This window comes from Syngnathus typhle, linkage group LG4, assembly GCF_033458585.1.
Source record: "Syngnathus typhle isolate RoL2023-S1 ecotype Sweden linkage group LG4, RoL_Styp_1.0, whole genome shotgun sequence".
In the NCBI taxonomy this organism is placed as follows: Eukaryota; Metazoa; Chordata; class Actinopteri; order Syngnathiformes; family Syngnathidae; genus Syngnathus; species Syngnathus typhle.
The window spans coordinates 23,338,607-23,364,852 of record NC_083741.1 but is presented as its reverse complement, the minus strand read 5'-3'; the positions used below and the strand labels follow the sequence as shown (position 1 = coordinate 23,364,852).

The 26,246-nt window shown below is 46.6% G+C and overlaps 1 protein-coding gene across 4 annotated transcripts in view; it reads right to left on the bottom strand.

Annotated features, from left to right (window-relative positions):
• ankrd11 (ankyrin repeat domain 11) overlaps positions 1-26,246 on the bottom strand; it is a 44,225-nt gene that overhangs the window by 14,766 nt on the left and 3,213 nt on the right. For 3 of the 4 annotated variants that reach the window (XM_061277425.1, XM_061277424.1, XM_061277427.1), the window contains exons 2-3: positions 19,112-19,198; positions 1,002-1,147 (exon numbers count right to left, since the gene is read on the bottom strand). In XM_061277425.1, the coding sequence (XP_061133409.1) occupies positions 1,002-1,088 (87 nt within the window). In that variant the 5' untranslated portion in view covers positions 1,089-1,147; positions 19,112-19,198. The remainder of the gene's footprint in view (positions 1-1,001; positions 1,148-19,111; positions 19,199-26,246) is intronic. The other variant, XM_061277426.1, reaches the window with a different exon arrangement.

The window sequence follows — 26,246 nt, the reverse complement described above, 5'->3', positions numbered from 1 at the left end:
AGGTGACTCTGCGACACACCGACGTGGTTCTCTCGGATGGGGTGATCGTGCACGCCACCGCAACTTCCTCAAGCACGTTATGCATGTTTTCAATTATGCAGTGCTTCTCTCGACTCCTCCCCCTTGCCCTGCCCCGGCCGGTCACAAGACGATGATGTCATGGTACAGTAGCGCGGCGAGCGACACTGTTCCGCAAACTCAGCCTCCGGGTACGCTCGGCAATACGACTGAAGTTGTATTAGAAGCAAAAAAAAAAAAAAAACCACCGCACGCAGACGCAAAGAAGTTGAAAATGTAAGACGCGTTTTCGAGCTATTTTGATGTCTATTTTTAAAGCCGCGACTGGATGTGTGCCTTCACATGACACCTTGCTCTCTTCGGCAATGGCTGCTTTTTTTCCTTTTCGTTTCACTCTGCTTTCCACCCGCCCGCGAGTGTGTGTGTGTGCGTTTCAGCCCTCCTCCCCCCCATGCCAGAGTCTGATGCAATCCTTTGCAGAGGGTTGTAAATCTATGCCTGCATAAGCTGCACCTCTCGGCTGTGCCTTGCTTCTCGTTGCTGCCACCGCTTCTTGTACTAGAACGGCGGACATGGGCATCTTAGGAAAATACCGTGTCAAATTGGGAAAATGCTTTGCATGCACCAGAAGGGTGAAGCTGAAATCCTTCCCATTTGGACAATTTGAATGGATTCGATGATTCGTCAATTATCAACGATTGCACCTCGACATATGACAATAAATATGTGAATTACATTTGACTGTTCTTTTGTCAATAGAGAAAAATCAACTCAAAGGTCACATTTTGGGGGTTGAGTTTTGAACATGGTTATCTTTTTGGATTGCAGTGAGCGTTTGAGCAAAATACCCTTCGTTTCTCTTTTTTTCTTCCCCCTGAATTTAAACGACCAAAGCATGGGAACTAGGAAGCAAAAGGGAGCTAACAAAGTTTCAGACTCTGTAAATAGATGACACAGAAATGCAAATGTGTGCCTGCGCTTACCTTCTTCCCACCCTGCTTTTCCACCATGTCGGTGTTAAGTGGGAAGTGGTCCAGCTGGGGGGTTTTAGAACCCCCACCTTTGGGCATCGTTCAGCTCTCCCCACGCCAAGCTTCATTCACGCTGCCATTGCATCGTCATCAACCGTCTGGAGAGGGGGGAAAAAAAGGGGGGGGGGGGGGGTTTATCACCTGACCGCTTGAGCTTTGACATTTTGATAGAAACGCCAGACGAGGGCAAATTGAAGCCGTTTCAGTGAAACCGTTCACATTTTTCAGAAAGGCTTTGTACATTTCCAAGTCATCACAATGATTTGCTTCATCGGCCCACGTTGCAAAGAAATACTTGCTAGTCATAAAAAGCTGTATTTCATCAACACGCACACAAGATACGTGGGACAACATTTGCGATACGTGGCGGCGATCGTTGGTCTAGATCACACCATAGGCTGCGCCATTCCTCTATTGTTTACTATCCGCTACCTTCCTCGGTGTGGAGAAGTCTTGTGCTTCTCAGGGTCATGAATTAATCATGCTTTTCGTCCCTCAGCTCCCCCCCCCCCCCCTCTCGTTCGACTGCATCCAACGATAATCATCCTTGTGACTGAGCGAGCGAACAGATGAGACCGCATGGTTTTTTTCCTTCCCCCTGCGTTCGGAGACACTGGCGCTCCTATCCTCGCTGGCGTGGCTTCCATCTCGCCTCCCCCCACAGCCTCCTTGTCTTCCTTTTGCAGTTATCCTATTCAAAGACTGCTATTTATATCGCCCCCTCCCCCGTCAAGTCAAAATAGAAAAGCAGCCAAGCAAGAGACGCCAACGGCTCCCGAGCTTGAACCGCTCGCTCCCCTTTTGCTGGTGCACGTCGACTCCTCGCTCCTCCTGTCCACTTCCCGTTGACCGTGATTGTGCTCCACAAGCAAAGGTTTGCGTGTGGCCAAAATGGCCTTCCCTCCCCTAGCTTGGCTTCACCGGTTAAGCCGCAATGACTAGCATGCTACATGCGCAGTTGCTAGGTGAATTGACATGTTTGAGCAACACGACGGATGCTCATTGATCATCAGCAAGATGTTCCTGGCACCAAACAAAACAATTAGCACTCATTGAAGGCCCGCTGCCAGGGAGAAACTTTCGAAAGTTTGATACCGCCGACTCGTGATTTGACGACTGGCCGAAGCATTTATTGCTAATCGACTGGTTCAAGTCAACAAAACCAATCGATTTGGCAAGACGCTTGCAGCATGGACAACAATGACATCAGCAGAAGCATGTAAAAGCACGTCTTGAGGAAATAAATCAAGAATATGAAAAGTTGAGCAATGTGGCAACCTACCGTAAATTCCGGACTATAAACCGCGACTTTTTTCAAATATTTTGAACCCTGCGGCTTATAGTCAGGTGCGGCTTATATAAGGATTTTTTTTTTCTCGTGATTTTTGTGATGACTTGATCACTTTTATACACTGCGGTATCTTGAAGACAAAAACAACAACAAAAATACTATTTTGAAACACTACTATGGCTGCTGCTTATTCTGGCTGTGTTGCTTGTGACTATTATGAGCTTTAGTAGGAATGCACGTTAGGTGACCTCCATCAAAGGGCTCTAAACCCTTCGTCACAGCCAATGTTTAGAAAGACATGTTAAAGTATGTTATTAAAACTTTAAAAAGCCTTTCTGTGAACGGTCTTTCCTTGTAAAAAACGCGTGCGCACGTGCGGCTTATATAAGAAAAAAACTAAAATATCCCCCAATTTTAGCTGGTGCGGCTTATAGTCCGGTGCGGTTTATAGTCCGGAATTTACGGTACATTCTTAATACTTTGTGCCTGACATGAGCAGCGATTAGCAGAGAAGCGACGGAGCGCTCGCCAGTTTCTCTGGCATGCACCTTTCTCCCAAAGTTGCATTATCTCATCTTCCCGGAGCCACTCCCTCTGCGGCCAGATAGAGGCCGGCCGGCCCGTCAGCATATTGCAGCATGCGCCTCTCGCGCGTTTGAGTCGAGTTACTCGGCTAAATCAACAGCAAGCTAGCTCATCTCCAAACTAAAATCTTCCAAAGAAAAATGGCTGACGTGCTTCAGACTAACATGTCACTTTTCAACTCCCAAGTCAGCAAACATGAACATGAAGTCACTGTTGACTTATGACAATCTACTTTGGGGTTGAGATAAAAGTTTCTGAAATCACGTTTACCGGCGTTTGGTTTATTTGTAATAGAAAGTACACGACGTACGTTTAACACGGCATTAGCTTGCCATCTCTGCGTAGTGCTAACATTGTGACAAGAAATGGGTTATAAAGTCTCGAGTTGTTGGTGGTCTTATTTTACTTGTCATTAATTCAAACTAGGCATTCTAGCTGGTATGTACAAGGAATACTAAATGCTCCTGGCAGGATTCTGATGAATTTATTGATCATGATCATCTCAAAAGGGAACATTTTGAATGCTGCTTTGCGGTCTATTTGATATTCTTTTCTTATGTATTAAGGGCGCATGTCAGTGTTTGTATTATTGTCATGATACATTTATTTTTTTCTCAAAATCAAACTGACTATGACTACTTCTGTTTATGGATGAGTTGCTGCCTGTTAACAGTCATGCAGTGAACATTTACTAATTTTCAAAAAGATATACCTCTTAAGTGTCCATCATTGTAAACATCAGCGAGTCTCATAATATAATGTCGAATAGTCGTCGAGAAGGGCAGCCACTCCTAACTATCTATCTATCTGGTGATTGTGGATGTACACACCTCCAATTTTCCACAGTGACAGCTGAGCAGCGCAGCAGCTGCATCCAGGGATGGGCTTGTTGCTCTCCCTATGTGCGTACCTCGCTTGCTAATACCATGACTAGCATAGTGGTGTGTCTCCGTAGATATATAAAACACCTGAGCAGAAAACAGGTCTCCAAACTCCTGTGCCTTCCCGACATTCGGCTTCCAATGGCGTTCGATTTTTAAAATGGGTACACAAATCAGCCAAAGGCAAATGGTGTGTACTTTTGACATGCTATGATTTTTTTCCCCTCACACAATTTGTATTTAATTCCTGAAAATTTGGTGGGAAATAACAAACGACAGAATCCATCCAAGGCACGGATCTTCCTGAACGTTGCGGCCTTGTAACGCTTGTGGCAACACGGCGAGAGCGAACCGGCGAGGGAGGGAGGGAGGGAGGGAGGGACAAGAGCGGCAGATAGCTCGCTCGCCTGTTTGGTGTGCAAATAGAGGCAGCCAGGCTCAGCTGCTGTATCCTGGCAACCGGAGCACACAGCTCAGTCCCTGACCCGGGCGGGCCCATTCATTTCGCCGTGGACCCGTGCAGACAAATAAAACCAAGGCTGACACATGAGCACATGACAAAACCTATACAGGCAGTTTGGATCAAAAGGAACGCGAGGTTGCGCATAAAGCAACGTTCCGGACGGACGGACGGACGGACGGGTGACTCTTCAATAGTGAATGCAGTATTTTGCCAAAGCCACACTTGTGGAGTTATGACAACCTCGTTTTCGTCACGTGTGATACTGGCGCACGACACAATTATGACGCAACTGACAATATGTCTTTTTGATGACCTTGTACTGTACTCTCTTCGACCAGCGTCGGTGCACGCAGGCATCTTGGCCCCGCCCATTGCAACGGCGGTGCGTGAACTTGCAACATAACTGGCCACGATGGCGGAAAAGAGAATCCACTCCCTTGATGGCATTTCCTATGCGGCGCACGTCCGCTTCTCCGTTTCATCCAATAAGTGGCGGGCGGGCGCTTGTAGCCGCTCTGCTAAATCACGCCGTCTTTGCCGGCGACCTCGCTAAGGCAGTGGCAGGCGCATACGTATGTGCAGCAAGAATGCAGGAAAGTGTTTATGGCTTTCTCCTCTCCATCAGTGCTCTGCCCCCCCAATTGCTTCAACCTCTCCTCGCTGAGTACTTTTCTCTCATCTGCTTTGTTCCTCTCTCTTCTCAACATCTCTCTCCACTCTTGCCACAGAAACATGCGGGCGCATACGCACGCACGCCCGCACGCACGGAAAGCCTGTTGCCTAGCAACTCAGGGACGAGACAGATGCAGACATATCAGATAAGCTAGTAAAATAGCTGAAAACGAGGTGAGGAAATCTCTCGCTCAGAAGAATGCCTTGGCAGGACAAATTCGTAACAATTCCATCAATTTCGACCTTTGAGTCGGTGATCAAACAACGTCCTACTATGTGTTGGGATGATTACAATTCTTCGAATGGGACGACAACAAAATACGGTGATAACAATGTCCTAGGACCTGCTTATGTTTATATTTTATTATATTATGTTATTTATTTAAATAAAACATCCTATCGATAACAATGAATTGAACTGGTCTTTTTCATGGTCATTATTTTTCAATGGTTAATAAAAGAAATAATCAATATGTATTCCTGTAATTAAAGAAAATGTTACACAAATGTAACTAATCAGATGTTTTGATTCATGGATGGAATAACGGATAGAATGATCAGTTTCAAAACGATTGGCTAGCCGAAACATAAACTAAGCGAGTGCGGCACCATTTTGCAATGTTGCCACTTGTTGTAAAAGAAATCCTACACGTTACAAAGAGCAAATTCAACCAAACTTCCAACATTGAAGCAATGAGGAGCTGTGTTGGAACATACCAAGACCTGGATAACCAACCGGCTGCCAGACTGACAACGACAGAGAAGGAAGGAACATTTCTTGAAAGGCATCAGTAAGTGGGTGCAGCCTAGCTGGGGACCAAACAGAATGTTAATGCTGTCCTGGTGCAGAGGGGTGGCGAGAGTCGGGCTCCCGGATGAATTATAAATGGCTGGGCAGGGCAGGGCAGGATGGAGACGACGCAAAGATGGACGAATGAAAGCCCAGTGGCTGTGAACATTTGAGGCTCCTTAAAGAACAATCTTGCGAGAGGTAACGGGCGAGTGCGCAATTCTAATCAGTGAGGATCAACAGATACCAATCCAAGCGGATGCTGAAGTCGGAAGAGCTCGCGAGGCGAGGGGACAAGCTACTCAAGAATGTAGCGGCCCACCGCACGCATTGGTGAGGGAGCGACGAGCGCACAAGTTAATTGAAGAGAAGGAATTCATTTCATTAGCGGTATGGCCGAGTGGTGTCATTTGCGAGACCACGGCACGCTCTGACTTCCGTAGTGTCTGCGACGACGGCAATGAGCCAAAGTAGAACACGTCGGCTATTATTAAGTCAAAAGGAGCATTTTGCACGTTTTTCATCTCCAAGGAATTCTGCGCCCATTCGTGGAATAAGGACTGACAATGGTTACAACCGTTTAAATGGCTAGCAAAGACTAAAAAGCGTAAATAACGTCAACAGCATTAGCATCCGTATAATCGAGCGACAATGCCTGACGTTTTTTTTTAGGGATACGTACAGATTAGTCGCATCAGTCCAAAACAGTCTCGGGCAGCAACAATCGGCAGATTCATCAATTATTGAAATAATCATTCGTAGCGGCCAGCCATACAACAGCAAAACACGACGTCAACCAAAGAAAGTCGAGCGCCATTTTGAAGCTGCGTTTGTTTATCTCTGAAGACCGAACGTATTTGTTGTGCCGATGGAAACTGCAGTAATTGAAGGTGCCTCTACCCAGAGGGAATTGGTCTTCCGGTGTTCATGGGATCCTTTTTTTAGCACGTTCACTTCCAGACAACAACCGAAAACACATGCGTGCAATTATGCCAATTAAAGTCAAAGCAGAGTGCAACATTAATTAACACAGAGGTGCCAAAAGATTTCTTCTCTGGTGCCACATCCGTCCGTGCAGTGGCATGAACAATGGCGAAAAGATCATTTGACGTTCTATTGCCATTGGATGGAAAGCCACCCACCCGTCCGTTCGTAACAAAGCCAGATGCTAATGCTAGTTTAGCTAAGGCTCGTTCTTTACGGGTTTGTGACAAGCTGCCATGAAAGGCAAGTTGTGCCTCGTATTTTGGGGTAAATGCTCAGCGCTCAGTTGGCGGCAGATGCCCACGACACTGGTTTTGTCAGGACTGACCCGGATTACCGCTACTGCACATGAGCGAGCGTCAAGGACACAAAGTCAGTTCAAGCACGGAAGCAGTTTGAAGAGACGGAAAACAAAGCTTGAAAATTGGCAACGCTTTCGATCGCCGACTCGTCGACCCTCCCACCGAGGAACCAAGCCGGGTTCCAATTTCTTTTCGGACAAGCGGCGTTGTGGCGGCAAAGGGGTCTCTGTGGCGGTGTAATTGCGAGGACAAGGGCCGCATTGAAGCTAGGGGGGGGGGGAACGATAGCTGATATAGCCACATGAACGCGCGGCCCCCTAAAAGCCGGCCGGCCCGGCCCGGCTACTCGGGTTTCCTCGACAAAGCTTCCATTTTTACGGCGGCACGCCCAGGCCCCCACCTCATCCAACACGTACGCCCGGCTTCCTATTGTACGACTTGAAAGTTGCTCGCAGTCTTATGTTCTAGCATAACGGTTCGTGCAACGGTTGACCCCGACAAGACATTTTCTCAATTGTGCATGTGATGTAATAACGGGGAAGCACTGGGGGAGGGTTACAAAGCATTGTTGTATTATTTGCACCCCCACCTCCTTTTTTTTTTGTCCGGTTGAGTGACTCATCCAAAAAGTCCCCGGGTACTCTTTTCTCCACGCCCAAGCTGTGGCCGGAATAAAAGCACTACCGGAGAGATGAGGACAAAAGGACACATGTTGGAGGCTGCGGCTTTTCAGGACGTTGGTCGGGCTAGCTGGCCGAGCCGTCTTTTTACGATATTGACCGGGGATTGCGAGCTAGCTGGCCGAGCCCATCTTTTTACGATATTGACCGAGTGGACTGCAGCTACGAATCCTTTAAACTGCTCTCTCGCACGAGCACACAATGTAAACATAAACGGGGGATTCCGATTTCAATTCCTAATTGAAGGAATCGTCAATTATTTCTTTTTCTTTGACAACTCACACATTCATTTGGGCTTTCTTTAGTGTCAGAAGTGAGGACCAGAAGGCAGCATTCATATGCAGATTCTTTGCCATGAGAAGAGCGAGCGAGCGAGCGAGCGCACGACAGAGATCCCTTGCATACTGAACGCCGATAATCGCACAAACAAACGTAGAACAGGGCAGCGGGAGTAGGCTCTATTTTCTTAATGAACGTGAATATCACAAAGCGTTTCAAATGAATCAAGCATTTTTTCCCCCTTGGATGATTCTCATCACAAATCTTATGCTAAAATACCTGCAAGAATGTCTAAACAGGACAAAAATAAGAATAATTTCAGCAAAGTGAACTTTCTGTCTAATGAAAAGCCAAAGTAGGCCCAATTTTCTCAGAAGCAATACCAAACCCGCTTGCTGCACCAACAAGGCAGGATCGCAAAATTTCCAAATGCAATTTCGAAGTACAGCCAAGCAAGTGAAATATTTGCTTTATGGCAAAAAAAAAAAAAACAACAACACAAAAAACCCACATCAACTGCACTGCCAACCCATTGAATGTGAAAGGGCTCCAGATAGGGAAACTAACTGAGCAGGCTTTTGAAGCAGAAAGGAGTGAGTCATGTTGACCTACATAGGCAGCGTGGAGTATGTGTGTGTGTGTGTGTGTGTGTAAGTGAGAGAGAGAACGAGAGGGGGGTGGGGCTACAAGAGAGTTCTTCCGCATATCAGCCTTTACTTGGCTTTACAAGCACCTTCATTCTGCAAGGCTGTGAGGGAGAAAAGGCAACTTCTCAAGATTGGATCTACGGCTGCACAAAATCCCGTCCGTTCCTCCACAACACGACACAAGTCAAGCAAACATACACCGACATTTTGGGGGAGAAAATGGGAACCAGGCTCTGGTTTTCCTGACTGACTGCATTAGTAGGGAGTAAATGTAAACAAGCAAAAAGCTTGGACTTCAGACTTTAGGCGGGATTAGCACACAACGGGAAAGAGGCTATTAAGATTTCAACGCATCACGCAAGCAAGTCACTGTGGTGACGCTTGGGCACGCATGCAAAATCAATGATGTCGGCTCCAAATGGAAATTATACAAGCACAGCGTTATTATTAACTACGAGCGTGACTAGCGTGACTTTCGGTTCCCTGTGGCGTTTACTAGTGATGTGCAAAAACAAAAACATAATCTATTTATTAGATTGGCGACTAGTTGGGTTGCACAGAATATTTGATTGCAAATAAAATGTTGGGGTTTAATGGGAACTACATTTATGTGGTGTGAAATCTGCGCTTGGTTAGAAAATGGTGTAACAATTCATTTAAAAAAAAAAGTGAAAAATACATTAAACGGTATAGTTAGGGTTAAATGAGAGCTCAATTGATTAAATAGGATCACATAGACTCAGATGTTTCGTAATTGGTGGATGCTGCCATCTTGGCTTTGCTCCCAGAAAAAGATAGAAAATAAAAACAAATAAATGCTGACCAAAGCGAAACAATTGAACCAAATCGTGCGGAGTGGGCGGCTTCCAAAATGGCTCCACCTCCACTGACATTGCAGGAGAGTTGGAGAGGAAATACAATCGAGTGGAAAGCAAACGAGAAGGTGAAGTGGTCGCACAGCAAGGTCAACCTACGGTAATTGGGGCAGTAGTCAGGTTGTCGCTGCTTTCACTTCGGGTCTCAGCGCTAAGGGACTTTTGGAGCTCCCTTCTTTTTCGCTTTTGTGCATCAACGCCAATTAATGCAGTCACGGGAGCGCTGCCAAAACAGCCAAGTGAGCATCTTTTCCTTGCTGAAGAGGAAACACCCATGCAGGCATTTGAAGAAATCATGAGAGGGGGGGGGTTGCAGATGATTTGAGTCCTGACAAAGGGCGTGGCAAAGGAGGAGGTTGGCGGGAGGGGGGGATGAGGTGGTGGGAGAAAGTGGAAGAACAGATGAGACAGCTGGGGGAGGGGGACTGGTGAATTATTGATGAGAGCAGGCAGGTCGGCCCCGGCTGCTAATGCACACGCACACGCACGCACTTAACTTGCGCATATGTGCGCACGAGCGTTGGTTCGCATGGAGCGTGGCTAATGTTTCACATGACATCAGCCTTGGCAAGCCGCTTCCTTTTTTCTTTTCATCCCGTCACCAAACTGCCCTCACCACACCAAACACCCACGCTCACAAACAGCGGCGGCCAAAATTAGCTTTTTGCTCATGTTTCAAGCAAAAGGCATCAAACGGGGAGAGAGAAGAGAGAGAGAGAAAAAAAAAAAAGTCAGGGGTATGCAGGTTTGTCCATGCTGCAGGCGGAGTTCACATAGAGGCTAGCGGCAAAGCGTAAGCCCCGCCCCCTCCCCCCTCCCTCCGGTGGACACATTCAATTCATGAAAACACAAAGGGGTGTGATGGGGACTGGACCAAATGGACTGTCAGCTCCTACCCAAGTGCTGCCTATGTGAGTGGAAGGCTCCTTGGGCTTGGACAAATGGTGCAAAAAGAATCCGGGGGTGCTATGTGGAGAAGGCGGCAGAAACGGTGCCGTCAAAATCAACCACAAGAGCCGTCATCATGTCCTCGACGAAATTACGGAGCAGCAGGGTGATCATGCGTGCAATGTTTCCCAACTAGAGGAGCGATAAGGAAACCGAAAACATAAGCACCGAGTTTTCTTGGCTAGCTGAATTTAGAAAACGCCGCAATGGAGCGAGGCCGAGCCGGGCTCAGCCGCGGTCGAGCGCCGGTCCGCCCCTCCCCCCGTTCACTGGGCGAGCTCTCCCCTCCCCCAGCGGGGCAGATGGTATACTAGCAAGCAGAATGACCCCGGTGTTCCGAGCCCTTGTTTTGAGCCGGCGCTCCCGATTGTCCGAGCCTAATCCTGCGCTCGTCGGAGGCGCTGGGCTGCTGCCAGCGCTCTTCTTACCAACACAAAGGCTTTTTTCATTCCAGCTCGGTCGGGTGTGAGCTTACTCATCAGCAGACACGCCACTTTTGTACTATCACATGGCCGACCGACCGACCGACTTCCTCCAGCCGTGGCGGCTTACACTCTCACCTCTTTCTTTTCCCTGATATGCTCCGCTTTTGTTTGGTTAATGTTTGCCCATTAACGTTTCTTTATAGGTGCTTGTTCCCGACATGTCTATTTGTCTAGTACACATTTAATATTTGAGTGACTTAGGGAACAAGGGAAGGGCAAATACTGGAGTGGGCCACATTTTTGCACCGGTGTAACTGGGGGACGACGCACGTAACGTACTCCTGAATGGAGAAAGAAATGCAAAATAACTTCTGAATTGTTGAAATAGGATAAGCGTAAGAATAAAGACTGACCCAAGATGGTCCCACTAATTTCTCCAGGGTGTATCCGGAGATATTTGTTGCTAGCTATGACCGCCCCGTTCATTGACTGCACGAACATGAAATATCGTGCAACCATTCGGACGGCCAAAGAGACTATTTTAGGTCACATCGACAAGCAGAATTATGAATATTAAGGTATCGATATTTTTAACATGCTGTTATATTGGCAGCGGTGGGCTGGAACTCACTTGGTACAGGCAAAGTTGATTGACGTTGTGAAAGATCTTGCGATCTCTGCTGGCATTTTGCTTGGATTAAACATCTGCGCGGTTGGATTAAACATCTGTGCCGTTGTAGCGCCATTGCATCGTAGATTCCGCAATCGGAATGAAAGACAATCGAGTGCCAATGGATAGGTCCGCTTGTTTTCGGTGGCAAGTCAAGCTTAATCGTGGGAATTTCCATTTGCAGCAAACGAAAATTTGTGGCTTGAACAAAACCAAGGCTTCGCGGAATATTTTAAGCGCTTTCAGGACTGTAGTAAAAGTTGCACTGTATAAAACAGTCACGGTAATAAAGTGGCGGAAAACATATTAGCAGCAGTGCAACAACGAATCGACAACTAATCAATTAACAAATGAAACGGATCATTATTTGTGAGACTCAAGCCAAGCCAGTAACTGTGTCAAATCCATTCATTTGAAATGTCATGTATTTAAAGAACAGCATCGGATATTAAAAGGTGTTTTGAATGTCACTCGTTGAGTCTCCGACAAAATAAGCGACACGATCGATGATTTCCCAGCCGTCCAGAATTCTGAATCCGAGAATCGGGCAGGCTCAAGCATCAATAGGACAACAAGACCCTTGGAGGCTTTGCGCCCCCCACAGCAATAAAAGTCAAAAGAGTCTGTGCTGGTTCCTCACTCTGAAACTGATCTATCAATCCGTTAAGTAGCACCCAATGTAGTCGCTCGGAGCAGACCAAATCAATTGTCTGCGCACGAGGACTGCGGTACTGGCACGGGGAACGCTAAAGAGTCGAGCGAATGCATGCGTGTGCACGCTCGTAAATCTTAACGCGGCAAGCTCGTCCGCATTTCCTCATCGTGCAAGCATCGCTTTTAGATATTCGTAGACACGTGGCGGAACGGCAGAAGAGCGAGCCAGCCGGCGAGAATGATGGCGGGCTCACCAAAACAACCGGCTTGACAAATTGGGAACGCAGTTTCAAATCTGCATCTTCAGCGTCTGAGCCTCGCCGTCGTTTTGGAAATCCCAAAGCCAGACCAGCGTATTGGGCAAGATAGGACTTCTGCGGCTGGAAAGTGGGCAAGGGTTGACATTCCCATTTCTGCCTTGGTGTCATGTCATTTCAGACAACAAATGCTCCACTTACTTTTCCTTCGAAATCACCATCACGCTACTTTTCGTTGAACTGCCGGCCGGGGTTCTCATGGAATTCGAAAAGCGACTCCAAATGTCGGGTCATGACTACAGCAAAAGAAGAACGTCAGAATGGGAGGCTTCTTAAGCAGTCACCTGTAAAAGGAGCCTCCAGCCCTTCTCCGCCTTTCCTCTCCTCTCTTCTCTGGCCTGTGACATCACCAAGACTCCACTACAGGCGCTATATTTAGCCGCTCGCTCCCCTGCTGGGTTCTTACTACTCTGTCAATGCCCAGGCTGAGCTTCGACTCCCTCGCCGCCTGCCTCATCTCGCCCCCCGGCCGGCTCCTTCGACATCTCAAAAGAGCGCTAAAGGAGCGAAGACCATTGATGAAGACAGAGGTACACATTGGGGAATCGGAATGCGGCGGCCATGTTTTGCCACACGTTTGAAGAACCCCAGGCTGCCGAGCTCGGCGTTACTAAGATGCACTCGCCCGATGCAGCTCAACGGCAGATTATAAAGGACTGCGTTGCGTGTGGGAGAGAGAAGCTGGGGGAGGGTGTGTTGTGTGTTGGTGACTGGCATTTCAAACATCCTTCCTGTGCAAAATAACATCCTGGTAGATAATCCACCAGCGTGCGAGCATTTATTCAGGCTGGCGTTTCCACAGATTAGCGAGGCCTGCGAAGCACCGGCGACGGCTGCTTGCTTTCTGGCCCGCCGTTGAATGTTTTGAGCGGCGAGGTCTGACGTTGAACCTTTTTTGAAAAAGTCCGCCCACCGTGAGTCAAGTTGCGATGGCCTTGTCAGAACAGCAATACAACGGCGCTGCTAGGAGCGTATTGGGGCTCGGTGTCCAAGTGTCCTTGGACCATGTCACCGGAGTTGGGGATTGAACCCACGACCTTAAGGTTGGGGAGACGACCACTCTACCATAAACTGCTCCAATTAAATCTCAATATCACATTGGGACGGCCCTTAAAACGGCTGGGCTTAAAATTGTACCAACCCAGGATGTTAGGTTGATTTGGGTCGGCCCAAATCTGATTTACCCAGCATTTTTAAGTGTGTAGTTCCTCACGACTGTTTGCATGCTCTCAGCTAATGTTTTCATCTGGACAGAACAAGAGCGGGAACATGCACAAGCCAGCCTTTATTAAAAGGCAATATTTGAGCTAATAAGATATTTGATTGTTTCAGTTTTGTTTTCTTTACTGTTTGTGTGTAACGGATGCTGGCTAGTCAGTCAGCAAAATACAACACTAGTTGACTGAGTGCATTTGAACAATTAACACAAAATGCAGACAGATTTGAAATGTATTTTGCTAGATTTTTTTTTTTTTGATAGCAAAACGGAATGTGGCACCTTCAACAGACTGTGTGGATGATTGCCAATTTGATGGTGATGGTTAAGAGGCAGACTCTCTGGATTTGTCTGAAATTGTGAAGATGCGCATTTATTTCCAGCCGGCTGGCTACAGCAGTGGCAAGCTGCCAACGGTGAAAAAAGGTAAAATCAGCAAGGTCACGGTGATCATCTCCGTTGAAAGAGAAAAAAAAAAACGGGGGGCGTCTCTACGGTCAAAGTGGAGCTTAGCGGGGCTAACAAAAACATTGGTGTATGACATAACTGCCTGATTCCCACAACTTGGCTGATCTCCATCGCCTGCTGCGACGGCTGGAGAACACACACCGAAATTAGAATTGCAGACAGAACCTTCGAGTAGTTTGTGAGAATGGGCCAGGGACTAGACAACACAGAGCAAAAAATGAAAACCCAAATTGCGGAAAACACTTTCAAGGCTCCAAGGCCACCTCTGGGGATCTGAATGTTCCTGAGCTCAAGTACAACATCATCAAGACTGTGATGAGATGCTCTGAAATGCTTCTGAAAATGTGTTTTGGTTTCCCCAACAACAATTCTAAATATAACCCTCCACAACTGGAGCAAATGTTGAATAATGAAGCTAACTCACAGGGCTCGAGAACTTGGAGACAAATTTAAGGACGCGAGGCATGAAAGCGCTACCGGGGTTTGATCAACTACCGCATCACAGATGACATCCCAGAGTCGGTCGGGTTGGGCGGAATGGCATCGCTATAGAAATATTCAATATTGAAAATGACCACGTTGGACATGTTTGAAATGGAAGGGGCACGCATTGCCCTTGTGACAACAACGGCGACAGACTTGCACGTGAAGCTAGCATTAGCTTGAGCCTTCTCTAGAAGACAAATTCTCCCGCTCGTCTATTTGAAGCTCCGTACTGTGCTCAACATACTCGGTATAAAATGGAGCATCTATTCTTTCTGACTTCAACTGAGAGCATCAAGCGTGGAGGTTGTCTCCGTGTTATGAAGTCAAAATGAAATTAAAACGGTTCAATGCACTGCACCCAAAAGAAATATACTGTTGCTACACTTACTGGCAGCTCAAGAACCTCAATATATATTGTAGGATGTAAAATGATGTGTTGTGTTTTTGGGCGTACTGTTGTGTTTAGTCATTTGCTGTAGTTTTTGTTCGTTGCTGACTGTTGTGTTTTTCTATTTAGCATTTTGAAATCTGCTATTGTGTAGTTGCCGTGATTTGCCATCGTGTTTGGTTATTTGCTGTTGTTTTGCATTTCCGGGCCAGCGTTTTGATGCAAGAGTATTGTTCCACAACCTCGTCCCCTTTCTCTTTCTGCTCAATGCGTCGACCATCCCCCAAACGCAGGCAGGCCGGCCGGCCGGTCTTCCTTCTATTCGGCAAAGTGGCCTGCAGGTTGGAGGAGGGGGGCCGAGAGGATAAGGTGGCGTGGGAAGGGTTAAGCCCAAATGGCTCCATCTGCTTCCTGTTCTGAGTGCTGGCCCCTGTCCAGCTCTTAAGCCTGCTACAGCCTGATGCAACGCACTCCCGACAACAACAGAAAGAAGGCTCAGAAGCATGACATTTTCGAATGTTTTGGATAAAGATAGCTTTGATGAAAATTGTTTCTGACTCAGACAACTGAATTCTTGGACAGTTTTCAAAAAGACTCTGGTAGCCCGCATTGTCCCCAACACGGCTGGGTTTCTTGAGCAATTGTTATTTGGCATGCAGTGCTTACAGGACTTGCGCAAACCAACATCTACGTTGCGAGTCCTCCTCCAAAGCCTTGATCAGGCATATGAGACTTCAGCTAGCTGGATTTTTGAAGCCTACAATGCTGAGTAGTGACATCTACACAATGAGAGGTCTCAAACTAATCTTTGTTTAGCTTGTCTTAAGGGACGGACGGCATTCATGTTATTTGTTCAATTGATCTCCTTACACAGGAGAACGTTTACATGAAAATGCAACATTTGAATAAAAAGAGGCAGAGAGAAGATTCAATCGGAAGGTTTCTGGGAATCTTCACGTGACGCATTTAAATAAGTCGCTACTTGTCGAATCTGCTAATATCACAAAGCGAGAAGGCTGTGCAGATTTACAATGTGACAAGACAACAAGGTCAGTTTCTCCCGGGAGAGGTGTTGGCTTTCTAACGGGGGGGGCAAGGCCACTTGAAACCAGGGCCACAACTCGGTGGTTCCAAAGGGGTCATGAGAAGGACCAAGGCCAACATATGACACGTAAGACCTGCAATGTTATCATATTGCTCATTTGTGAATGTGAGTCAATGACGGTGGGAAATGTTTTTCCAAGTTCCTTCAAAGCGGATTCCTTGCAGAGATAAGCAAATCAGACAAGAAAGTGCAGATCATAGGTCGGTCGCTCGCTCGTACAGTATCTCGTCTGCCGCCCGTGCTCAACTTTAATAGCCTCTTGGAAGCTTTTAAGACACACCGGAAGATTAGAAGAAAATTCCCTCGGCAAGCTAGCGCTAGTTATTTTCACCACGGTGCTGGAAAGTGACAGGGTTCCACACAAGTTGTATTCAAGACTTGTAAAATGTATTCCCGGCACAGACTCAACAACACACCCTGTGATGGCAATAATCAAACAAAAACATGCAAATTCTTGCTTCTGGGAGCTGAGACGAAGTGACTCCACTTTTGTCTCATTTGCCAAAAAGACATTCTCCCTGATACTTTGTGGCATGTGCATTTGCATTTTGGCAAATCCCAATCACATCCATCCCGACTTCTGTCAGTGACCGACCGCTGTGGCTTTTTCTTGAAACTACCAAATCCATTTTGGGATAGGTCTACGTGTGGACACTTCCAGAATAGGAAAAACCAAACTGCAAAGAGCCAGGGATATGTTATCTTATCCATCCCACCTTAGAGAAGGGCCTCGCAGCGCTAAAATTAGTCACCAGAACCAAAGTGTTTGGTGTTGTGGCCTGCCAGAAAATAGTGCGGCACAAAAGCACACAATATTATGAAGCCACGTTTTAGCTCAACGCTCGGTCGGGTCCATCGCCCCTGAAATGAAAGCTACACTTGCGCGTCAGCATAGAGCGTGCTGAAGCAGAAAGGCAAGAACTTCCAATCTTTCCTTGACCCCGAGTAGACCTTGAATTCCGCAGCCTGAGATGTAAGCGCCCCGTAATGCTAGTTGCTATTAGCACTCTTCCACTCAGCGCCACAGTGGCTGGTCTGTTTCCTGAAAACAGACTCCTTCTATACAGTCCAACTGCGGAGTCTGCCCGAAGGGGAGGACGACGAGTCTGAGAGAGGCGGAAGAAGGCAAGGTGGGGAAAACAAAGCCTCTATAGTGGTCTCTCCGACCGGGCAAAACCGAGTGGCTCTTCCCGGGGCGAATTATGTAACGTGACAGGCAGGGCCCACTTTTGTGTTACACACGCTAATCCCCAGTGAGGGACAAGGCCCATTTGGGGCAAGATCCAAGGGTGGGGGTCAGTACAAAGAGCAAACGAGGGAAGATGGTGAGCTTACAAGAAGTTCAGTCTTGGAACACTTGGCTGCTTGAAGCCAACAGAATTGTTGAGAACTAACCGCCAGTCTGCCAGTCAAATCTCAAACAGCAAGTGCAGAATACTTTGGATCACAGTGTGACTAATACATTTGCAAAATGAAAAGGCCAAATTCGTCCATTCAAATCTAGGCAGGGAGAAGCACAAACATTGATCTCCAATTCGCTTTACCAGGTTATTCTCAAGACAGGAGGGGGGTGGGGGTGGGCAAAACAAAAATCAACAGACGCCTACAATGGTTGCAGCCCAGGTGGAGGATTTAAAGCGGTTAAAAATAAAGGCAGACTCTGATTTACTGAGCTGCTTGCCTGGAAACCATGTGACTGGCATCACATGAGGAGATGGAGGAGGGTGGCGCATGGCCCTGCATGTGTGTGTGTGTGTGTGTGCCCACAGGCACAGTGTGTATTCCACTCCTGGCACCCATAATAAGCTTTGTGATCAGTTTCCTTGGTTTCCACTGACAGTAAGCAGATATAGGCAGCTCAGGGAGGTAAACAGAAGCAGAAGCAAAGGAGCTCTTTCTGCTGCAATGTCGACGAGAATGACGAGAGATGATGTACAGTATGCAAAGAGAGAAGCTGCTGGTGTCACGCTCTGTCCGCCAATTGTTTTATTCTGATATATTCTGACAATGTGCAACCTTAAAAGTGGATCTCTACAGAAAACGACCTCCATGGCCGATGGGGTGATTAGTGTGTGAAATACATCTGGTAGCCTGGAAGGGATTTATTTGGTTGCAACGCGAGCTCGTCGTGCAGTGGCGAGCGAGTGACCTATTTTTCTTTCGCACCGACACGACCTCTGACGACGGACAGCGAGGCACAAGTTCAGCGGGCGCTAAGCTCTGATCTTAATGCAGACATTCCGACGGCGCTAATGTGCTTTCGTCTTGCAGCAGGTCAATAAGTGCAGAAGACCGGCGGCGAATATTTGTCTTGCCCAAATAAACGGCAAAACTCTCTGCGATGATGTCATACAAAATACAATGGCGCCGCGGACGCGGGTTAGCACGCCGCCGGATCTCTGCCGAGAGTTTACATTCCTTCGCCGTTCTGCGACAAACTGTCATGAGACCCGGCAGCGGCCGATAAGCGGGCTGCATTTTGGCGGCCGATAGATAAAAAGGGAAGTCCGGCCCGCCTGCGGCACAGAAAGGATAGCTTGAAGATTGAATGAAAATAACACATGACGGCATGCGGCCGGCCCCAGCAGCGAGCTCACGGGACGCCGGCGTGACCGCAAAACTTTCCAAGCTCGCTACTTTCTCAGCAGCACAATCACATCCACTTTTCACTTTGTCGAGTCATCCCGAGGGCTGATTTATAGCAACAAAAAAAAAATCGAGATTGCATAGATTGCGACCCATATGTGAAAGACTTGTTGGTGAATTGGGACAATTTTAAATTCACATAAGTGGTAGGGTGAGTCTTTCAAAATAAAAAAATAACGACATACATATAAACATGAAGTGCTTTTGAGGGAAAATCAACCAAAAGAAAGTCTCCTATTTTAAATGCACATGTCTAAAACTTTGGAAAAAGAAATTGCTTGTCAACATACCGATTCCATGGTTGTGGGAGAAGAAAATGTCAGCGCGCTAAAATCCAAAAAGAGAAGCACCAGAGAATCTTGGGGTGTCCACAGTGCCTGAAACGTGACAAGAAGAGAGAGGGGAAAATGAAAGCGTGATTAACGAGGTAAAGCAAACAAAGCCTTGGGCAATATGCAATCTCGCCCATCTCACTCAGCACTCAATGTTATTTGTACAACGCCAAATCATGACACAAGTTGTCTCCAACAGCAAATTGGCAGATCGTGTCGAACAAAATACAGCAGCAATCACGCCCAAAAACCAAAATGAACCACTAAGTGCATACATTATTAGCCCAAAAATGACCAAAAGAATATCCTGTTAAATATTTATGATGATGAGCAATGTTTTGTTTGCATGCGCTAAAGAGTGCTGAGTCTGCGATTTAGTCACCACACATTTTTATGGTCATTTAACCCAACACACACCCGAGTTGGACTTGCACGGCACAATCCGACGTGGAGTGTGGAGGGAAAATAACAACAAGAGCAAGTCAAGGCTTGTGTTTCAAAATGTTCTGGATAGCCACGCTTTCCCCGTTCCCTTCCAACTATGGGTTTATCGGGATTTAGGAGGCGGGACATGGGAGCATATTTAACAGAGGCCCAGTGTTGGGCTAAACTGCTAACATTCCAGTCAGTGCAGCGCTGCCTCGTCCATTTGAGCCTACGATTGTTCTCGCCACAAGTTGAGGTGGACGCCGCTTGAAACCACAAAGCCTTTACAAAGCGCTATACTGCAAGAAGGAAACGGTTGAGAATTTCTACAAAACACACGAGTAAAAAAACTAAACAAACAAACCTTTCTGTCACTTCAAATATCGTTAAACAGGCATTGGAGTAGAAAGGCAGAGTAGCAGGTTGGGGGAGCAGGATTAGGGCCAGACCTGAATGGGATGGCTGGCCTACATGGCACGGAGGATGATAGATGGCTATTGTGTTTTTACTGGAGTGGAACCTGTTGTGGGTTCCCGGCGAGAAGCTGAGGATTGACGGATTGTATTAATCCATCCAGGAAGCACAACGGCCCTCCCCCACGACAAAAGGAGATGTCGGCCAACTAAGGAACGCAGAGCACCCCCCTAAAAAAAGAGGCTTCAAAATGAAACACCATACCAGCTTGAAACTTTTGAAGATATTTATTTTCATTGGTCTTAACAAGCCACCGTAGCATGGCATCATACGAGCCCATTGTATGGTTCAGTATGGTTGTTGGAAAAAAAAAAAAGAATTGGAAAAATACACAAGCACAGCCAAAAAGTGTGTATAAAGGTGTCAGGTATCCCATCTTATTGTAATAGGGCCGCTAATTAGATTCAGTCGTCTGCTCTTGAAGGCACAAACGACGACGTGGTGGAAAGCCGACACTGGCGGGGGTGGGGGGGCCGGCCGGGGAAGATTACAGAAAAAGACAGGCACACCACACATCTCTTGTACAAAAACATCTACATTATTGATGAGGTCTGACTTCAGCGGGCGGGAACCACTGCACAGTGATCCCTTCTCCTGCTCTCAAAAAAGGAAAAAAAAATATATGCAGCATTAGGCATCCATTTGGGCAGAAGGTGAGAACGGCGCTCGATAAAAAGCCATGAATCATTTGGATCTGGCAACTGCCCGTTTGTTCTGTATCTTAACAGACGAAGCTGAAAATATTTTTCGGGGGGGGGGATGGGACAGTGATCCTGTTTGGACTAATGCGGTCGTATTGCGGCGAGCAGAGAAAGCGGTCAAAAAAACAACAACGATGATAGAAACGGCATTGAACAATAAACCAGAAAAGCAGAAAGACGATATTTAATGAAGGCGGAGACGTGAATGGAGGCGTACGAGAAGGAACGCGCAGCCCTTGACAAAAATGTTCTGCCGTTGTCAAGGTAACACGCTCATAGGACGACTGATGGGGAGAAAAATATCCTCTCATTCAAAAAAAAAAAAATAACCAAAGAGGTGTCTTCAAACACAAGCCATCAAAAGTAAATCGCGCACCGTGCGTCATCGTCTTCGGTCTGCAAAGCACGCCAGATTTTGCACAATAGAGGTATTGGGGCGCCAAGCGAGGAGCCCTCCTTGAAAAAGAAACCAGCGTGCAGGCTCAAGGACGCTCATCCCCAACCGGAGCCCTCAAGGGACAAATATGAAATCATTATCCAGATGCACGCGTCAGAGTTCATCGTGGCAAGTTGGAGCTAAGCACATCCCGCCGCGCTTGGCACGCAAGAAGTCGAAAAGAAATAGCGGCGTGCTAACGATTGAGACATCGACACCGTTCTCCTTTAAACAGCGGCACTGTTGATTTGAAGTCGTTACATGCAAATCATATCTCAAGGCGGCGCTAATATTCATTATTTACAGGCAAACGTCTTCATAACTGGATAAAGAGTCCGTGGAGATTTGCCGCCGGCCGGGGGCTCTGTTTGTGTGACAGTAGCATTGCTTTCAAGTAGCCGTGCAGCTATCCATTATTATTATTGTATTCGAGGAATCGAGCGATTATTCATTTTGACCAAACAAGTACTTCCTGCAAGTACTTCCATTTTTCCTCACCTCGCTCGTCTAGTTGGATTACAAAAGAGGAAAAAGGCCACTGTGTTTTCCGTGCGCATTTACATGGACTTTAAAAACCCAAATATTGCTAATACCGTTTTTTTCCATGTATAATGCACAAAATCTAACTAATTTATTGTCCTAAAATCTGGTGTGCGCATTATACATGGGTACATTTTTTTTTTGAAATCCGGATATGATACGAAGGCCGCCATTACAGATACGCTTTCTTCTCTGCTGTTCACTTCAAACACGCTCCATACGAACACAATGCTCTCGTATCAGACGCTTGCTCGATCACCTGCTCGTTTGCTGTCTATCACAATGTGCCCTACACAAATCCGAAACATTTCTTCGCTATCGAGTTTGCTAGCGCATGCCCAGTGATACTGACCGGCAGAATAACATCCGGTTGTTCCCAAAGATGATCTTTTTTCTGAAATCATTTTACGTTTACGGACTTAAGTAGGAGTCAAAATTTGGGTGCGTATTATACATGGGTACAGGATTTTTTCCAGCATCAACATGCCATTTTTAGGGTGCGTATTATACATGGGGGGGCATTATACATGGAAAAAAACGGTATTTGGATTTTGAAAGCGTTTTGACTGCATGTAAACGTAGTCGATGATGCACACGGCTTTCTCAGACCAGCTGTCGCTTCCTCTCCTTCTTTCACTCGCTCTCACCCGCCCACCCGCAAAACACGCACTTTTCTGAACCACATCCAGAATTCAGTTCCAATACATAGATGGAAAGAATAATATTATGTAAGATAGTGGTGTGTAAAAAGAGCAGCCAGTTATCAGCTGATGAAGTGATAAACACCTTGCAGCAGATGCGATAGAAGCCGTCACTTGTTTGTTTTGACTGAGGCACACATGAACAAATCAACTTTCATATCACGTCCTTCGTTTACCTTTGTCGTGCTTGCCGATCGTTCCGAGCGACAACTGTGCGGCCAGCGAAATAAATGCCAGAGACTAAACCCAACACTTACAGATATTAAGATCTGGTCTTTAGGGCCAATGTCTATTGTTAGTAGTCAAGCAGGCCGATGACCGATATTTTCATTTTCAGTCCAAGGCAAACTATTGGTGTCAAAATGGAATACATATAAATAAAATACAGATTGCAACTGTTAACTTTGTTGAAAGCTGTGCTACTAAAGTGAGGTAAAAATTCCTGTTGCTTAGCAATTTTGTTCCTTTTGGAACCTTGGCCCGGCACCCCCCAAAACAAATCCAAATCATATTCCAAGCAATGTAGATGGATCATATGCGTAAAAAGAGAGAATCTGCCAGAGCGCTACAATCATTTCAAATGATTTGTCTCTGAAGAGGAAACGAGGCGGTTAGGTACAACGCCCTTGGCTTCCTGCAAACACAACTTCCTGACGACCCCTCGGCTACTGTTCGGATGTGCAAAACCGAGGAGGGCCGGTCCGGAATGGGAGTGAACGGGCGTCAAGGCGAGCCAGCGAAACCAAAAGGAAGCCCACACAAAACATCTGTGCGGGACAACCACGGGCTGATATCATGAAACAGAGCAGATATGGCTCTTGGGGAAATGTTTGCATACGTGTGCGTATACTTAACTACCGTGTGAAGCCTGCCATTACCACACCTGCACTAACCAAAATAGTACTTTCTAGAAAGGCTGTAAATAAAGGTTGGCAGAGGAAGGACGCAGCATGTTTATTCGCAGACGAGTCAAGGCTCTTCAACGTTCAGATCGTTCGAGTGGGCTGCGTTCAACGAAACAAGAAATCGTCAGCAACGTCGAACCTTTCTGATTCAAGCTAGGTCAGGACCGATTCATTTGTTGGGCTAGTCGTGCGACGAGTGTGTCGTTGGAATCAAAAGAGAAACCACTAGATTTGAGTCAAAGCTCTCCAACGGTCAGACCGTTCAAGTGGATTGCGTTCAACGAAACAAGAAACCGTCAGCAACGTCGAACCTTTCCGATTCAAGCGACGTTTGATTCATTTGTTGGCCTACTAACACGAGTGTGCCATTTGGATCAAAACAGAAGCCTTGCAAAAATATCTCATTTCTTTGAATCAAAGTCCCATGACAAAAATTGAGAACTTCAAAAATAAAGACATCTTCCCTGACTTGGAACTTTGAGCACTTTACTTTAATAGCTTGGGGAAAAAACCTGCTATCGATGAAATACAAATTTGCCCGTGACCTGTTACATCTGCTCAAAAGAAACACCGGGCAAGCAAGCAAGCAGTTTCCTCAAAAACCTAATCATTAACATTATCTGAAAAAATGTACGTCTCAGTCAGACCTGTATGTACCGTAATTTTCGGACTATAAGTCGCACCAGAGTACAAGTCGCACCAGCCATAAAATGCCCAAAAAAGTGAAAAAGAAAACATATATATGTATAAAAGTCACTCCTGAGTATAAGTCGCCCCCCCACCCAAACTATGAAAAAAACCCACGACTTATAGTCCGAAAATTACGGTATTTTCATAATACTGCTCTAAACCCATAACAGACTGCCGGCTGCCGTTTCTACAAAAAGATTTACCGCCGACTGACTGACACAGCTACGCACATAACAACATATGTAAAACTTCGACACGTTGGGGAAAACCACCAGCAATTCCAGTTAACCGTTCGTCACTACTTATCACAGCCTTCTTAGGAAACCTTTTCTTTTTTTACATACAAGATCTTTTGGAAGCTTTCCAAGCACAGCAAGGGAGCAGTTGTACAAGCCTCGACGTGGCGAGCGGTCGGCGAGAAAGATCCGGTGTGGCAGGAATAAGGTGAAGTTGTTTACCTGTCAGGGATCATTCCGATTGGCTGAGTTACAAATTCAACGGTAAAGCAAAGTTTTGCCTGACAACGTTTGGAGGACAGCGTATGAACATTTAGGAATAATTCATTTTTTTCTACAGCAACATATACTGATTGTGTTCTCTGTCCCCTTGGCTGGCCTGGAGGTCTCGAAATTGTCCTGATCCCAGAAATAAAAGTGACAAACTCCCCTTTTATTTATTTTTTTGTTAAGGGTTAGGGTTACTTCCACCTTTGCAATACCAGATTTATTACTACAGCAAAACGGGAACAAAAGCTGGAGACTCCAGTCAACAGCGGCTTCATAAACGGAAATGGTCCGTCATTAGAAAAGAACACTGCAAACCGCAAAAAGCAGCACGAGCGAGTGTTGTTAACGTAGGAGAGTGATGCCAATCACGGGACGGGGTCTTTATAGCCGCCGGCCGGGCCAGGCCGTAAAGACAGAAAAGAGCTGACGTCTGCAAAAGCACGCACCGGTCAAAAAGGCCGCTTAGATCCTTTGTTATGCTTAACGTATACTGCCCCACAATGGGCCTGGGAAACAAAATAGGTGGCTAGACATATGAGCAAGTGGAAGCAGCAAGCCATGGACCTCCTCTCTCTGCTATTTAGGAATGTCTTTGCATTTCCCTCGCATCCAAGGAGCGAAGACGCAAGCAAGCACACACAAACACCTCCTCCAGGCTCTCCTTCCCCCTTCCTGTTGTTGCATTTCAATGTAAATGGCCAGATGAATGGCTGCAGCTGGCCCATCAAAAGGCCAGCCCCAATAAAGGGCCTTGATGATTGAGATTCACCCAGGCCACAACAAGTGGACCATCCCTCCCCCCCCACTGCAACATCCTGCTCGGTTTGTAGCTAGCTGCAGTGGCTGCCTTCTATTTTTTATATTTTGGCCATTCCACAACAAGCCATTATTGAGGATGGAAAAGGTTAAGACTTGTCGTACGTCTTGCTGAAAAATTACACGAGGGATTTCCCGTTTGTCTAAAAGGCTCGTTTTTTGTGCATTCAATCCGTGCGCTAACACAGCCACGTACGCAAATGTTGACCGTAAGACTCTGCCGTCTTGACCCAAATTCAAAAAAAGCCTTCAAAGTAGGCTTCCAGATAAGACACAAGACAGGAGCATGTTTTTGCATACCGTCGTCGTGTTTTGAACCAATTCTGGGATTCGAAAAAGGCTGCAGCGCGTATCGTACCAGAGAGACGAGAAAGTCGGATGAGGACGATTCAACTGAGTCACGCTGCGTCAAAACAATAGTCGAACGCATTCTTGCGACATTTATTAGACACGTGGAGAAGAGCCGCATCAAATGACCACAAACACTCGTGTGCATATATTTAGCAATGAAGTCAGACTAGGTCATTTTTTTTTCAGGATCAATATATCGGTCTACGATGCGGCGTTTCAGTTAGACGCACGTATGAGGGCTGCTCGCTCAATTTTGATTTCAAATTTAAAAATAAACACCGCAAAGGAAGGGAGAAGCGAGAGCAAGACGAAAATGACAACTCCCCATTCCGTTTCCTGTGACTATTAGGAATCGGCGGGAGTCTTGCGCACGTTTGTTGACTTCATTCAATCGTTTGAATTTTGCTTCAGCCGCCCGCGCACGCGGCCTTACGGCGGCGGCAATGTCGTAAAGCCGCAAGTGTCGTTTTCGGTGTCGTAAAGCGACACGAGCGTTGCGATGTGAGCGCGGGTTGTATCAAACAACTTTTATGATGTGCACTTTCCA